Source organism: Antechinus flavipes, chromosome 1 (genome assembly GCF_016432865.1).
Source record: "Antechinus flavipes isolate AdamAnt ecotype Samford, QLD, Australia chromosome 1, AdamAnt_v2, whole genome shotgun sequence".
Lineage (NCBI taxonomy): Eukaryota > Metazoa > Chordata > Mammalia > Dasyuromorphia > Dasyuridae > Antechinus > Antechinus flavipes.
The window spans coordinates 716,917,551-716,932,248 of NC_067398.1; the positions used below are offsets into that span (position 1 = coordinate 716,917,551).

General features: G+C 51.5%; 1 protein-coding gene across 4 annotated transcripts in view; it reads left to right on the forward strand.

Moving 5' to 3' along the window:
- Nucleotides 1–5,106: 5,106 nt before the first annotated feature.
- Nucleotides 5,107–14,698, forward strand: part of DEPDC5 (DEP domain containing 5, GATOR1 subcomplex subunit) — a 73,355-nt gene continuing 63,763 nt past the window's right edge. For 3 of the 4 annotated variants that reach the window (XM_051973172.1, XM_051973174.1, XM_051973173.1), the window contains exons 1-4: nt 5,111–5,227; nt 8,890–9,005; nt 11,063–11,150; nt 12,608–12,654. In XM_051973172.1, the coding sequence (XP_051829132.1) occupies nt 8,948–9,005; nt 11,063–11,150; nt 12,608–12,654 (193 nt within the window). In that variant the 5' untranslated portion in view covers nt 5,111–5,227; nt 8,890–8,947. Of the gene's footprint in view, nt 5,228–8,889; nt 9,006–11,062; nt 11,151–12,607; nt 12,655–14,698 lie in introns of all 4 variants that reach the window. The other variant, XM_051973175.1, reaches the window with a different exon arrangement.

Below are 14,698 nucleotides of genomic sequence, written 5' to 3' on the forward strand. Positions count from 1 at the left end.
ATTTCTCAGAAAATCCAATGATTTCTGAGGGCTTTCAAGTCTTATGTCTCAGAGAATCCAGTGATTCCTAAGGGTTTTCAAGTCCTACGACAATTTTATCATGTCTCAGAGAATCCAATGATTCCTGAGGGTTTTGAAGTCCAATAATTTTCGATGTCCATGAGTCAAACACCATAACTGCCACACTCTTTCAATAATGAGCACAATCAGCAACAGAAACACCCAATATTTCTTGGGTCTTCTCCTTCGTTTCAAGGGTCTTCTCTGTCTCTCTCTCTCCAATGCACAAGGCGAATACAGCTTGCTGGCACTCATCTGATTCCTTCCCCACCTGTAGAAATATAAGTAAACCCTCTCCCTCAAGCAGTTAGCCTATCTGGTCCCTTCCATTCACTACTTTCTGGATCTCTCCACATCACCTGGTAATTATCTAAAGATAGTGGAGCTGCTTGCACTGGACACTGCCCTTCTGGTGGGTTACAAAACCTGTCTGCCGGAGCCAGTGCATCTTTGTCAAAAATCAAGAAGTTAATAGTATAAAGGGTTAGATTTAGAAGTTCTCTAGGGTTACCCGTGGTTCCCCCTTTCTTTTATTTTTGGAGGAGCATCTTAATGTCTCTGTTTCTCCTCTCTACTATTGCCTGTCCTTGAGGATTAAAAGGTATGCCAGTGTTTACTCATACAGAATCCTAATAAGCAACCTGGTGATAGTCACCCAGATTCTGACTCCAGGCCACAAAATCCAGGAATATACTAGACAGCAGCTGTAACAGCTGACTGACCTATGCTCATGATCTATATAAATGACCTACCATTAGAAGGATTGGTAGACACAGGTGCAAATCATACACCAGTGTGGATAGAACAGTGGCCCTTTGGTAGCAATAAAATTCAGGCCTTATTAGATATAGTACAGGAGCAACTTGACCAAGGACACTTACAAGCTTCTCTAAGTCCTTGGAATTGCCCAGTGTTTTTTATAAAAAAGAAATCTGGAAAATGGAGGATGTTGACTGATTTAAGAAAGGTAAATGAACAGATGGAAACTATGGGAACTCTTCAGCCTGGACTTCCATCTTCTACTCAATTGCCTGGAGAATGGTCTCTTTGGGTCATAGATATTAAGGATTGCTTCTATTCTATCCCTCTGGATAAGGAGGATATGAAAAGATTTGCCTTTTCAGTGCCCAGCGTTAACTTAGCTGAACCTTATAAAGATATGAATGGACAGTTTTGCCACAGGGAATGAAAAACAGCCCCACGTTGGGCGCCAAATGTGATGACTGCGTATTTTAAAATCAGCAGGAGTCAGGAATTCAGATTAAGGAAAAATCTTCAATATTTATTCTCTGTGGAGGTGAAGGGGGGGTTTGCAATGTGAGCAGCTGTGACAGGAACCAGCCAGCAGTCTCTTTCCACCTCTCTCTCTGCCCCTCTGCCTCCACCCGCCAAAATCGTCATTTCCTATACAACACATCAGGACTTGCACAAAGAATAGGTGGGGCCATTCTTTCTCCAAGCATATATATTAATAGAGTATGGTCCAATTACTATTTAGCCTCACATGCTTGGGACCTCAGTGCATCAACTCAAGCTTAGCCCATTACAGGAAGCATTTTTCTATACACATCATGAATTCCTTTAATTGATCAGTAATTATAAGCAATCCCCTATCTTTTACTTCCTTTTTCAAAAACCACTTTTAGATATACCTGTCTGCTTTTCTGCTGATTGATATTGTTCCATTTTGCTAAACTAAATAAAGTGAAATTAAAATTAGCCCAAGACTTTAAATAAAACTGCAGCTCCTCTTCTATCTCTAATAATGACTGGGCCTGTAAATTTTGTGCTTTCCTGTTGTCTCTCTTACCTCTTGTTGCTTCAGAGTCTTGAATGATTAGGGATACCTTGTCCTCCTCAATGTTTCTCTGCTTCACTGTAGACCTGTGTTCATCCCTGTTTGGGCACCACTTGAGACCAGTTCAAGGGCCTCATTGGGAAGAAGGCATGAGTGGGACAGAAGGAGACTTTGATTAATGAATTTCGAAGTTCGTTTATTGATTTGAGAGCCAGAGTTTATATACTTTTATGTTAATGTTACAATAACGTACATGTAAAGTTACATAATGTATATTCCATTGTTAGATTGTAGCTAGGCATTAATATTAAATAGTAACTAGCAATAACAACCTGTGTACCACAACATAACGATAGCTTGTCTGGTTTGTGATGTCTTGCAAAGTTCAGTGAATTTCTCTCAAACACGGTTTCCTGATGCTTACATGTTCACATAGGTAACTTCCAGATTTATTGCACCTTTGTGCTAATAGCGCTTCTTTGATCTAATAGATCAACACAGCCTATTCTCAAATTTGGTTATGGGAGAGCGGTGAGCCTATTGCACATCAATCCAGAGCTGCACAGAGAGTATGCTAACTGTTAAATAGCTTTTTAGGAGATCTGCTTATTGGCAGCCCTCTACAGATGTGCTATTATTATTCCCACTTTACAAATGAGAAAATTGAGACAAGTAGAAGTTGAGTAATTTGCCCAGCTAGTAAGTATTTGTGGCTGGATTTGAACTCAAGTCTTCCTGTTTCTCCCATTAGAATGTGAGTTCCTAGAGAGAAGAGATTCTTATATTTCTATTTATATTGCCAGTGCTTTGCACATAGTAGGCACTTAATAAATGCTTCATTCATTTATTCATTCAATCCCATAAATGGTTTCTTTGAGAGAAATTTCATCCATGGGATCCTACCTATTCTTCTTCTAAAACTTCTGAAATCTGCTCTCCTAAAATCTAAGGAGAATGTGAGACTCTGCTTGGATTTCCTCTCTTCACAAAAGCCCTAGGATGGAGTAATCCCTTATCTCCAACCTTCCTATAATTTCCAGCTCCTTCCTGTTAGTGACTATCAAAATCAAAACTCTTAGACCTTTTGAAATAAGAACTACTGTTAAAATATTTTATCTGCCTGGGTTTCTTACTTCAGAGATCTTAAAGGAGGAAATGGGACCCACAGCTGCATTTTTGTTTGTGGCAGCCCTTTTTGTAATGGCTAGAAACTGGAAAATGAGTGGATGCCCATCACTTGGGGAATAGCTGGATAAGTTATGCTATATGAAAGTTATGGGATATTATTGTTCTGTAAGAATCGAGGGGCAGTGAGGTGGCACTTAACCCCAATTGCCTCAGTAAAAAAAAAAATCTAACTGTAAGAAACGACCAGCAGGATGATTTCAGAGAGACTGACATGAACTGATGCTGAGTAAAATGAGCAGAACCAGGAGATCATTGTACATGGCAACATCAATATTATTCTATGATGATCAATCCTGATGGGTGTGACTCTTTCCAAGGAGTTGATTCAGGCCAGTTCCAAAGACCTGTGATGAAGAGAACCATCTGGACGCAGAGAGAGGACTGTGGAAACTGAATGCGGATCACAACATAGCATTTTCACTCTTTTTGTTATTGTTCTTTTGCATTTTGTTTTCTTACTCATTTTCTTTCCTTTTTGAGCTGATTTTTCTTGTGCAGCAAGAGAATTGTATAAATATGTTTACATATATTGTATTTAACATGTATTTTAACAGGTATAACATACATTGGATTACATGCCATCTAGGGAAGGGGGTGGGGGGAAAGGTGAAATTTGGAACACAAGGTTTTGCAAGGGTCAGTGTTGAAAAATTATCCATACATATGTTTTGAAAATAAAAAGCTTTAATAAAAAAAAAAAAAAACATTTGCTTTTGGCAGAGATAAAGAGATATCGAGAGAGACATATTTGGAGAGACAGAGATATGGAGACAGAGAGGCAGAGAGATATTGAGAAACAGAGACAGACACAAAGAGACAGAGAGAGCACCAGGAGACATCTGGATAAAATTGAAGTTCTCCATCAGTCCTTTGTCATGCCTCATTCCCATGTTTTCCAACTGTCTCTCAAACATCTCCTTTCTTCTTTCTTTCTGCCTGGTGGTCTGTAAGTCTAGTCTGATGACAAAAATCACTTGTTTCTCCCACCCCGCAGGCCTCCATCTCTGCCCAGACGCTCTGCCGAGATTTCCCCTTATGATCCCTGTATTTCCTCACAAGGGCACCTCCCCAGCGCTGGCCCCTGGAGTTATTTCCCATCTCTGTCTTTATCTAGCCGATTCTCTTGGCTCCTTCTGAAGACCAAATGGCCTCTTGGCTGCCGGACCTCGTCTTCATCTTGCCGCTTGCCCAGACTTGGAGAATCTGCAGAGACCCTTGAGCTCATCATTTCAGGCCCTTTTCTCCAATCTCCCGTGAACTTGTGAGTGTTTCAGCTCCTTTTCTTCTTTGCAGCCATTGGCATCTGCTTTGTTGGACCCGTGCAGGAGGGGGCAGCGCCCCTCCCCATTCCTTTTAAAAAATTGCTCCTACAACGACTAGACTTCCATGATTGGAGGCAGATGAACCTGGCCAGGAATCTGTCTGTATTCCCAACGTTCAGGAGGGGCCCCTACAGGTGGCCTGGAGTCAGGAGGACCTGAGGAGGACCCCAGAGCCATACCAGCCTGGTTATTCCCATTTTCCAGCTGAGGAAACTGAGGCGAAGGCAGCCATAGCACTGTAAAGCATAGAAAGCCGTGGCCTGGAGTTAGGAAGCCTTGAATTCAAATCCGGCCTCACACACTTACCAGCTGGGCAAGTTTTCACCCTGTCTGCCTCAGTTTCCTCAGCTGGAAAATGAGCCCCGAGAAGGAAATGACCAACCGCCCCAGTATCTTTTTGCCAAGAAAACCCTAACGGGATCACGGAGGGTTGGACCCGACTGCAATGACTCAAGCCCACCACCACCGCCACAATAACAAAGCTCGCAGAGAACGGGGAGGAGGGTGAAGGAACCAGAGGAGATTCCAGAAGTCAGGAGGAGTGGAACAGGCCGGGGGCGGGGCTCCCCCAACGCGCACGCGCGGCCCCCGCCAATGGTCGGCTTGGCGGGAAACAGAGGCGGGGCCGCGTCCCGGCGCCTTGCCCCGCCCTCTGTCCTCCCGGCGGCGAGCCCCGGATGAGGAAGTGCCGGCGGCTCGGGCGGGGGCGGGGCCGCGCTGAGGGGGCGGGGCCTAGGCACGGGCACGAGCGCGGGTGCGAGCGCGAGCGCGGCCCCTGCCCCCGGTGCCGGCTCTGGGAGCCTGGGTCCTGGGTCCGGGCGGGCGCGTCCAGGCCGGGAGCGGACTGGCGGACGAGCGGGTGAGTGCAGGCTGCGAACCCCTCCGGACCTCCCCCGGCTCCGAGCTCCTGGGGAAACTGAGGCCCAGCCCCGCTTCTCCCCTTCTCCCGCGGCCAGTGTCCCCTCGTTGCAGCGCGGGCGGTGCGGGCTCGGCGGACCCCGGAGCGCTCCGAGGTTACAGGCGCTGACTGAGGCCCGGAAACACCACGTGACCTCCTGACCGGCGGAGGTGGGACTTGAACCCAGCACCTGGGAAATCCGAGGGGGCGAGAGCAGTGCGCACAGCAGGCGCTGAATCAGTGCTTGTTGACTTGCAAGAGGAGGGAGAGGACACGGGGCTCTAGCGTGGAGGAGGCGGGGTGATAGAGAACCTGGAAGTGAGGTCGGTGCTGGGGAGCCGCAGGGTCACATGGGTGGTGGGGTAGTGGTCTGTGCCCGGTTTCCTCCCTCTGCCCCGCCCCCTCCTTTCCCCCCTTTTCCTCCCCCTTCACGGCCTCCTCCAGCTCCCGAGGGAGCCAAGCCGAGTGGGTGAGCACCTACTGTGTGCAAGGCCCTGCGCCCCCAAAGGCCAAAGGTGGGCCTGCCCTCAGGGGGCTCCCGGTCTCGGGGGAAGGTCTGCAACCATTTATGGTCAGAGGAGACACAGGATAAATTGGAGATTGCCTTGAGGGGAAGGTGCCTGTGAACTCGAATTAAGCACCTACTGTATGCGGGGACTGTGCTGAATGCTGGGTACTAGAAGCGAGGCACCCGCCAGTGCCTGCCCTCAAGGAGCTTTCTGTCAAAGAGGGGGGAGGGGAAGAGAGGCACCTGCACACAAGCCTGGGCCATGGCCATCCCGGAGGGAAGCGGGGTCACTTAGGGCCCGGCCTCAGAGGAAGCCAGGCGGGGATCAGGCTCGCCAAGGCTGCGGGGGGCCTGCAGTGAGGAGGCCTTGTGAACCGGGAGGCTATCCCAGAAGGCCGTGGGGTCCCTCCTCCCTTGCTGGCGGGCGCTGGAGTAGAAGGAGCCCCTGTTTTGAGGTCCTGCCTTCCCCGGCTGGATGATCTCCAAGCCCTGACCTTTTATACATTCAGCCACATTCGAGGCGCTTTGCATCTGTTGTGTAGGATGGCCTGGGCCGATTCTGTGTTACACCGTGGTGAGCGAGGGGGGGGAGAGCAGGAGCCCTCCTGGAGCTGGGAGAAGGTCCTAGGCTTGGGTGGGCTTTGTGGGCCCTTGGCCCCTGCTCCCCCTCCAAGGTGAGGGGTTTGGCCCTTGGTCCCTGCTCCCCCTCCAAGGTGAAGGGATTGACCCTTGGTCCCTGCTCCCCTCTAAAGTGAGGGGATTGGCCCTTGGCCCCTGCTCCCCTCTTAGGTGAGGGGATTGACCTTTGGCCCCTGCTCCCCTTTAAGGTGAGGGGGTTGACCCTTGGCCTCTGCTCCCCTTTAAGGTGAGGGGGTTGACTCTTGGCCTCTGCTCCCCTCTTAGGTGAGGGGATTGACCCTTGGCCCCTGCTCCCCTTTAAGGTGAGGGGGTTGACCCTTGGCCCTTGCTCCCCTCTAAGGTGAGGGGATTGGCCCTTGGCCCCTGTTCCCCCTCCAGGACCCCCCAGGCTCTAGGCTCCTGCAGGACCTCTTCCGGAGTACCTTCAGATTTGATCTTTATAGAGGAGAGGCAGGAATTCCATTGCTCTGTCATTTGTGTAAAATAAAGGGCTCACCCTAGGTTTTGGTTGAGTTGTTTTCAGGCAGTGTTTGGGGCGAGTTTCTTGGCTGGAGCAGTTGCCTTCTCCAGTTCATTTTACAGAGGAAGAAACTGAGGCAGGCGGGGGAAGTGGCTTCCCTAGGGCCACACAGCCCGTCGGTGTCCGAGGCCGGCTTTGAACTCAGGGCCTGTAATCTACGAACTCTGTCCCTTCTCTGTCCCTCCCGGATCGATGAGAAGGGGAACAGTGGGAACATTTCCTCCTAGTCTGGCTTTCTCTTCCCGTGCTTTTCCCCAGTTTTTTCCCATTAGGCTGTGTTCCTTCCTCTAATTGCTGGAACAGGGGATAGGGGATGGTGATAATAGAGACATCCAGGAAATCCGGATGAACGTCCAGCTTGGTTAAAGGGAAATCAGAAGCCTTTGGTTCAAACCCCCCCCCCCCCCCCCACCAGTGACACCTGTGGGCACTGAAGTCCCTGAGTGTCCCTGGTCATTCTGACTGCGTTACGGAGCAACGGCAGATGGGCCTCGGGAACTAGACTTCCTCACGTTTTTTGGTCCGGCCGTAACTTGGTCCGAGTAGGGAATCCCCCACCTCAGGGAGTCGGCAGCTGCCTCGGGGTTTCCATCTGCAGGTGCCGTCTGGCCACAGCTGGCTGACTTGCCGTCGTGTGTTAGAATCAGGACCTGAATCCGGGCCTTTCAGCCCTGAGCCCAGCCAGGGGCCCCGGAGAATTCCAAGTGGGGATTTTGTTGTCGTAGCTTGTAGTTTGCCAGATACTGAACCTAAAATCTCTTCTCACGCCTCGGCAGCTGAACTTGCAAAGTTATTATTATCTTATTTTCACAAGTGTGTGAGTGTGTGTGTGTGTATGTGTGAGTGTGTGTGTGTGTGTGTATGTGTGAGTGTGTGTGTGTGTGTGTGTGTGTGTGTGTGTGTGTGTGCAGGGTGATGATGACTAAGTTTCCAGGTAGTGAAATGACTTGCTCCGGATCACGCCTCCCATGGGTCAGTACTGGGGCTCCCGGCCCTCTAACTCCAACTCAAAAGCTTGGATGGTTTTCTAAAATCCATTTTTATTTAGGATACTTTCTTTCTCTATGACAATAAATAGATGTTAAATCTGTTCCCTCTGAACGAATCATTTTAAAGCAAGTTTACTGATTTCAGCACGGGAGCTTCTTGAAGTTAGAATCGGTTTAATTTTTGTTTGTCTTTATAGCCCTGACTCCTGTCTTGGTTCCTGCACATAATAAATCCTTAATAAATGCTAAAAAAAAAAAAAAAAGAATTAATTTTTTATGTCATTATAGTTTCCCCCTTCTTGCCCCGAGAGACGTCCTGTATGACAAATAATGATTTCTTAAAAGACTGAAGAAAAAGATGAAAAATCTGAACTGATCAGTAAATCAAAAAAGTCAGCAACTCCACGATGCCCTCGGATCTCTCACCCCGCAAAGAGGAGGGCTGGGGGCGTCCTCTCCTCTCTCTCATTTTCTCGTGCCGTCGTCTTCCCACGTACGCTGTTGTCGCTGTACGTGTCGTTTTCCCGGCTCCGCTGAGTTGTCCGCGTCGGTTGTGGCGGCTCTTCGGGTGCTTCTCTGTATTTGTGACACCGCCGTTTCTGGTAGCGCAGTGATATTCATTCAGGGGCCACCATTCGATTAGCCGCTCCCCGGGCGATGGGCTGCCCATCATTCCCGGTTCTGGGCTGCTGCTGACCTGTCGGTGTGAGGTTTTTCCCACGTCAGACCCTTCCTGCCCAGGGTGTCGGCTCTTGCCATCCTGGGCCCCCCTCCCTCGCCCGCACCTCCGGGTAAATCAGCAGCCAGTTGCCAGGGATGAGTTTGCCAGCCTAAGCCTCTCCGCTCCCTTTGGGTCGGTTGAGTCGAATGCCCCCCTCCCCCGATCCCGTTTCCTCTGGCCCAGCAGCTTTGTGGGTGAGCGAAGGCCGCCTGAGCCTGCAGATCTTTCTTTGTTTTTCGATGGCAGGGAGCCACGATGATTTCTCTGCGCCCGGCTCGGAGCAGTTGAGAGAGCGCCGGCCAAGATGAGGACAAACAAGCTCTACAAACTGGTCATCCACAAGAAGGGGTTCGGGGGCAGCGGTGAGCATTGCTTGGCACAGGGGGAGGGGCGCAGGGGAGGGCCCGATGCGGGGGGGGGGTGGCCTCTGGGCCTGGCATCCCGGGACCCCAGAACATTGCCGGGGGCTTTGGAGGGGACCTACTGAAATCTACCCCAGCTGACTTCTGAGGTCTCTGTGAATTGGCCAACGCCCCCAGGGGCCCCGCAGGAGGACTGGGGTTTTCCTGATTGGGAGGACTGGGGTTTCCAGATGCCCAGCCTGATTCTAGCCTGACTAGAACTTCTTGGTGGGGGAGCTTTGCATCCCTACTCTCCCTGGGCCTTTGATCAGCCCTGTGTGGGAGGTGCTGGGAGGGTTTCTGAGCCGGGCCCTGAGAGGTTAAGTCATTGGCCTGGGGCTGAGCGGCTAATCCAGGCCCGGGCCTCCAGGCTTCACGTCTCAGCGGGTTCCTGGGAGAGCGCACCTGGCGCGGGGGAAGGGGGCTCCGGGTCTCCCTCGGATGCCCTGGTGCTAGGGCCTCTGCCTTCCTGGCTCCGCCTTCTCCCCCACCTGCAGTTTCCTCTCATCTACAGATGCCCCAAGAGCATTTTTCCCTCTTTTGCACCTCTGAACCCTCCCGGTGTCTCGGGGGTGACTGGCTAGATTGCTTTCTTAAGGACCAGACCTTAAACCCAAACCGATTTGATTCTCCTCGATCACCCGGAGGTCCCAGACCGAGTCCCATTTGGTCACTGTTTGGGTCCTGATTGACTCAGACTGAACTTAAATAACGGTCATTTCTGCTTTGGCCAGAGACCCTGAAGGTCTTCCCCTCCCCAAGTCATTCATTCATTCATTCATTCATTCGTCTAGATTTTTGGGATTAGGTGCAAGAGGGGATTCTTTGCCCCGTGGCTCCCCAGCCTTAAGCACTGACTGGGTGTCGCCCCCATTCTCACTCTGCTGTGGCGCCCCCGGCTGCTCCGGCTTCACCTCCCACTCCCATGTTTTTGTTCCCCTCACCTGGGGAGAAATGAGCACCTGAGGGTAAATCCTACAATCACGCTGTGGGAGAAACATTTTGGGAGGCGCCACGTGGTCAGCACGGTCACGTGAGGTTTAGACCAAATCTTCCACAAGGAGAAAGAAAGTTTCCTGAGAAAGTTAGCGCCGTCGGGGTCTTGGGACTTGGAGCCCAGTCACCCCCTCAGGGACGCGAAGAAACTTTTGTCCCCTTCCCCAGTCACACCAAGAGCGGGTAGAGATAGGAGAGTAGGCCGATCAAGGCCTTACCTGTCCCTCAGCCAGGAAGCAGGGCCGGGCACGGTGCAGAGCGCCAGGGAGCAGTGGGGAAGGGTGCCGGGCACGGTACCGGGCATTGGGCTGCCAAGCCAGAAAGGCGGCATCTGATGGACCCCATGCTGGGCTTTATCTGTCCCCTCCCTTCTGGCGGCGGGTGTGACTCCCATTTCTAGGCCATGCTGCCTGTACACATTTGTTCCATCCCGTGACCACTGCCCCTGGGAAGGAGGTTGGGCAAGGTTATTCTCCCCATTTTACAGCTGAGCAGACTGAGGTCTAGAGGAAACAAACCCGAGCCATGGCCCTGGCTCTCCGTGGGGCTGCTCTGCCTCAGGCAGTTTTGGCCCCATCAGGGTGATGTGATCCTGCACTAATGAGAATCCCTCATCTGGGATCAGTTTGCTCAGTCTGTTGGGGGATCCCCATGGGGAGACCATAAGCCCCACAAATTTGCTGCATGACTGTGGGCGGGCCGAACCCCCTGCTCTGTGGTGGGCTCCTCAGGCCCCCGGGGTCCCCGGCTCTGCCCTTAAGGATTTGTGGGCCCTCGGACAAAGCCCCAAAATCCCATAAGGGATTGACTGCTCAGGGGGCGTTTGGGGTCCCTGGAGGAAGCGGTTGGGGTCAGGAGGTCAGAGCTTGCGGCCCAGTGTTCCCATTTACTCCTGGCGTCTTTGAGCCTCAGTTTCCTTGCCTGTAAAAGGAGGCCCCTGCCCAGGGCTGAGGGAGGGCTGTCCTTGGAGACTTCCTGTGAGGGCACTTGGGGTTTCACGCGCTGCTCGCCTGTCTTTGCAGATGATGAGCTTGTGGTGAATCCCAAAGTGTTCCCCCAGATCAAGCTGGGGGACATCGTGGAGATCGCACACCCCAACGACGAGTACAGGTGAGGGCGCTTTCTCCCCTGGGCTCGGGCGGCAGGGAGGCCCCGTGTGCCCACGCGAGGTCCGAGGAGGTGCCGGCTTTGGGAGGGGTGCCATGGCTGCCGAGAGGTCTTGTGAAATGGGATCGTTAATGTCTGAAGATGGCCGGGAGACTCCAGGAAGCCCTCGGGCCTGCTGTGGCAGAGCACTGGACGGTGGAGAGTTGGGTCTGGTGCTCGGACTCTGGGGATCGGGAGACCCAGGGGCAGGGGGGGAGCTGGCTTCAGACACTGTCCAAATGATGTGAGCCTCCATTTCCTCACCTGTGAAATGGGAGCAGTAATGCACTCCTTCTAATCTAAGTCCTTGAGGGGGAAGGAGGGAGGAAGGAAGGAAAGAAGGGAGGGAGAAAGGAAGGAGTGAAGAGAAGGAGGAAGGAAGGAAGAGAGGGAGCAAGAGAGGAGGAAGAGAGGAAAAAAGGAAGAAAGGGAGGGAGGAAGGAAAAAAGGAAGGATGGGGAGAGGGAGGGAAGAAAGAAAGGAAAGAGAGAGGGAAGAAGGAAGGAGAGAAAGAGAAGGAAGGAGGGAGAGAGGGAGGGAAGGAAGAATAGAAGGATGGAAGGAAGGAAGAAAGGAAGGAGGGAAGGAAGGAATGGACAATTGAGTAATTTATGTAGTGTCTTTAGGAACTGGGACACAGATACAAAAACAAGACAGTCCCTGCCCTTGAGGAGCTTACTTTTCCCCAGGGAAAGAGGGAACATCTAGGGGAGAGGCTCCGATGAGGGAAGTCACCAGCATGTGGCTGGAGCCCCAGGATCGCGGTGCCACCTCCTTGCCAGGAATAATTCGATTCCTGTTCCTTGGAGTGTGGGGGGAACTGTAGGAGAGGAGGGGCCGTGAGGATGGCCAGAGCCAGTCAGTGAGCCGGGAGGAGTGGGGGGGAGGGCTTGGCCTTGTCCGGAGCCCAGTGATCCGGAGCCAGGGCGGGAGCACTAGTGGGGAGTGACGGGTGCAGCAGGCTCTCGAGAAGATGCTTAATCATGAAAAGAGCGCCAAGGCTTGCCGAGCAGCCTTGCAGTCGCAGCCCTGCTTTCAAATCTTGTCTCTGGGTGACCCTGACATTGAATCTCAGCTCTCTGGGTGAGCCCTCAGTCACAGACCAGCTGCAATCTTGGGGTGCTTTCCCCCAATCACGGCTCGTCTTTGAAACTGCCTCTGTAACTCATGAGAAAGAAGAATCAGGGATCAGGGGCTTGTGATTTGGGGGAGCCTGGGGCTCCAGTCGTAGAAGGTTCCCCCCCAGGAAGGGAGTGACTGGCCCAGAGACATGCAGCCCAGGGGCGAGCTGCCCATTCGCAACAGTGACCTCTGCCCGGGGGCCGGTGCCTCCCCAGCTCCCGTGTGTGGGGTCTTCAGGCCGGGAGGGCCAGAGGCTCTGGTGTGAAATGTCTGAGTTCTTCTGTCCCTTTCCTTTCCAGCCCTCTGCTTTTGCAGGTGAAGTCACTTAAAGAAGACCTGCAGAAAGGTAAGCTAGCCGCTCCCTATCCTTGGAGCCCTGTGTATTTGGTTGGTTTGGTGGGATGTCTGTGGGCCCAGAGGGTCGGCCGGGTCCTGCATTTCTGGTCGTGTCCAAATTAGCTGGGAGCTGAGCGAAACGAAGCACGGTAGCGCCCGGCCCCTGCTCCTTCTGGGGGTCCTGAAGCTTCTGTAAAAGTACATAGACTGAAGCCGAAGTATCGGGGACTGGGCAAGTTTGGGAGTGATTCAGAGTCTGAATGGGCTGCCTCGGATAAACAATCAGAACGTCCGTTATTCTAGGCCAGGATCTGTGCTGGAGATACAAACACAAGCCCAGAGAAGGCTCGGGCAGCCCGCGTGCCCGTGGAGGCTGGTGCTGTTGGGGGGCTTCTTGGGGGAGGCCTGATTCAGTCAGAGTCCAGACTGGTTGAGCTCAGAGTTCCTGTGGATCCAAGGAAATATGAGGGTACGCTCACTTCCTCTACATGCGAGCGTTGGGAGAAAGAGGGTTCATGGAGAAGATGGTTCTCAGGTCCCGTCTTTAATGACACGGAGGGGGACTCGAGGCTCAGCTAGAAAGGAAGGATGCATACGGAGAACTCACACAGCGCAGGCCCTCACGCCAGGGTCAGAATAAGCAGTCCGAAGACATTTTCAGTGTCTCCCGGCAGAGCTTTGGAGTCACTTCTGTGACATGGGAGACGCCGGCCTAGGACCTCCTGACGTGGAGCGCCCGTCTCAGAGAAGGCGTGTGCTCTATGAGGGAAGCAGGAAGGTAGGAGCTCAAAGGAAACGGGAGATGAGCAAATGTTTATTTGGACTGTTTATAGCTGATCTGTGGTAAACCTGAGCTTTCATTGGTCTCCTCGACCACACTGGACTTTGACTCCAACACAGTGACGGCATTTTGGTCCTTTCTGAGAACAAGGAACAACAACCACCCCGAGAGTGCCGCTCCCGATTTTTTTTCTGCGTGGTGAACCTTCGTCTCTGCCATTGACCTTCTTGCAGAATCTGCTCGGGCACGGGCTTGCCAAGTCCAAGAGAATGGGCAGTTTCGTCATTTTTCTTGCGTAATTCCGAACCAGTTCACTGCTTCCCCAACAGTTTGGGCAAGTCTGTCTTCCCACAGCCCCTTCGCCATCGATCGTTCCCATTTTCTGGCATCTTTGTCGATGCTTGTGGTTTGCTGTAAAAATCTCGAGCGGTTGTAATTTACCTTTGTCTTATTCTTTGGAATAATTCTTTGTGAAATCGGTCATTTTGGTAATATTGATGTAGTGTGAATTATTCTTAAGGATGATGGCTAATTTGCACCCAGAGAGAGGCCTATGGGAACTGTGGATCACAACATAGCATTTCCACTCTTTTTGTCCTTGTTTTCTTGCTTTTTGTTTTCTTTCTCATTTTTTTCTTTTTTGATCTGATTTTGGGCAGCAAGAGAATTGTGGAAATATATACAACATGTTTAACATAATATTGGATTACTTGCCATCTTGGGGAAGAGGTGGGGGAAGGGAGGGAAAAAGTTGGAACACAAGGTTTTGCGAGGGTGAATGTTGAAAATTATCCATGCATATGTTTTGAGAATAAAAGAACTTTAATTAAAAAAATAATAATAATGGCTAGCCTTTATATAGAGCTTTAAAATGTGCACATCTCTACAAATTTTAATTCATTTAGTTTTCGCAGTGATCTTGGGAGTGGGAAGGGTGTGATAGTCCTCATTTTATAGGTGAGGAAATGGAGGCAAGCCGGGAACGTGGTTAGGAAGTGTCTGAGGCCATTTGAGTGAGGGTCCAGGGCTCTAGCGCTCCCTTGACTCTGCCTCAGTTCATATGCATCTTCCTGGGTTTCTCTGAGGCTGTCTCTTCATTTCTGAGCACGATAGTGTTAGTCTTTGTAGTCTTTATTGACTACCCAGTCCTTCTAGATAGTCTCTTGTCCCAGGGTCCAGTGGGCCCGCCTTCTCTTGGTTTCTCCTAGCTTTCTGACCACTCACTCCTCATTTTGCTTGTCTGGCTTTTCACTTAACCATTCTCCAGTTTTGG